Source organism: Monopterus albus, unplaced genomic scaffold (genome assembly GCF_001952655.1).
Source record: "Monopterus albus unplaced genomic scaffold, M_albus_1.0 scaffold71.1, whole genome shotgun sequence".
NCBI classification, from domain to species: domain Eukaryota; kingdom Metazoa; phylum Chordata; class Actinopteri; order Synbranchiformes; family Synbranchidae; genus Monopterus; species Monopterus albus.
Window position 1 is genome coordinate 433,380 of NW_018127951.1, and position 761 is coordinate 434,140.

The following is a 761-nucleotide window of genomic DNA, read 5'->3' on the forward strand; positions in this document are numbered from 1 at the left end:
TGAAAAAACTTTTCAGAACAGCATACTATGTTGCAAAAAGTGAATTACCATTGGCAAAATTTAGCAGCCTTTGCAAACTTCAAAAAGCAAATGGCCTAGACCTTGGTTCCACTTACCTCAATGACCATGCTTGCAGAGAATTTATTGGAGCAATAGCACAAACGACAAGAAACCAGATTGAAAAGGAAATCCAAGAAAGCAGGTTCTTATCAATTCTTGCAGATGGCAGTACAGACACTGGTATAATAGAACAAGAACTGGTTCATGTCAGATATGTGAGAGATAATGGAGACATATCCACATACATGATCAAATGTCAGCCAGTCAAGAGTGCAAATGCTACAGGTGTTTTAGAAGCCATTGATGAGGCAGTGAACACGATGGGTATCAAGGAAGACACATGGAAAAGGAAGGTAGTGTGTGCAAGATTTGATGGAGCTGCAGTGATGATGGGTGAGAAAACAGGAGTGGCTGGGAGACTGAAACAGAGGATACCCCACATCATAACAATTAACTGTGTGGCACACAAGTTAGAGCTAGCCGTGCTGGATAGTGTGAAAGGCTGTGAGTACCTGGTGAAATTTGAAGATACACTGAAAACCATCTTTAAGATGTACTACTACTCCCCAAAGAAGCGAAGAGAATTGGCAGAAATAAGTGAACTGCTAAATGAGAAAGTGGCACATTTCAGTGGCCTGAAGAGCACACGGTGGCTTCCAAGCAGGCTAAGATGTCTTAAGGCTGTGGAAAAAAATTACACT

General features: G+C 41.5%; 2 protein-coding genes across 3 annotated transcripts in view; one reads left to right on the forward strand and one right to left on the reverse strand.

Moving 5' to 3' along the window:
- rhbdd1 (rhomboid domain containing 1) overlaps positions 1–761 on the reverse strand; it is a 7,099-nt gene that overhangs the window by 5,154 nt on the left and 1,184 nt on the right. The window lies entirely within an intron of this gene.
- LOC109963250 (zinc finger protein 862) overlaps positions 12–761 on the forward strand; it is a 1,114-nt gene continuing 364 nt past the window's right edge. Inside the window, exon 1 of the mRNA XM_020605614.1 lies at positions 12–755. Coding sequence (XP_020461270.1) covers positions 306–755 — 450 coding nt within the window. The 5' untranslated portion in view covers positions 12–305. The remainder of the gene's footprint in view (positions 756–761) is intronic.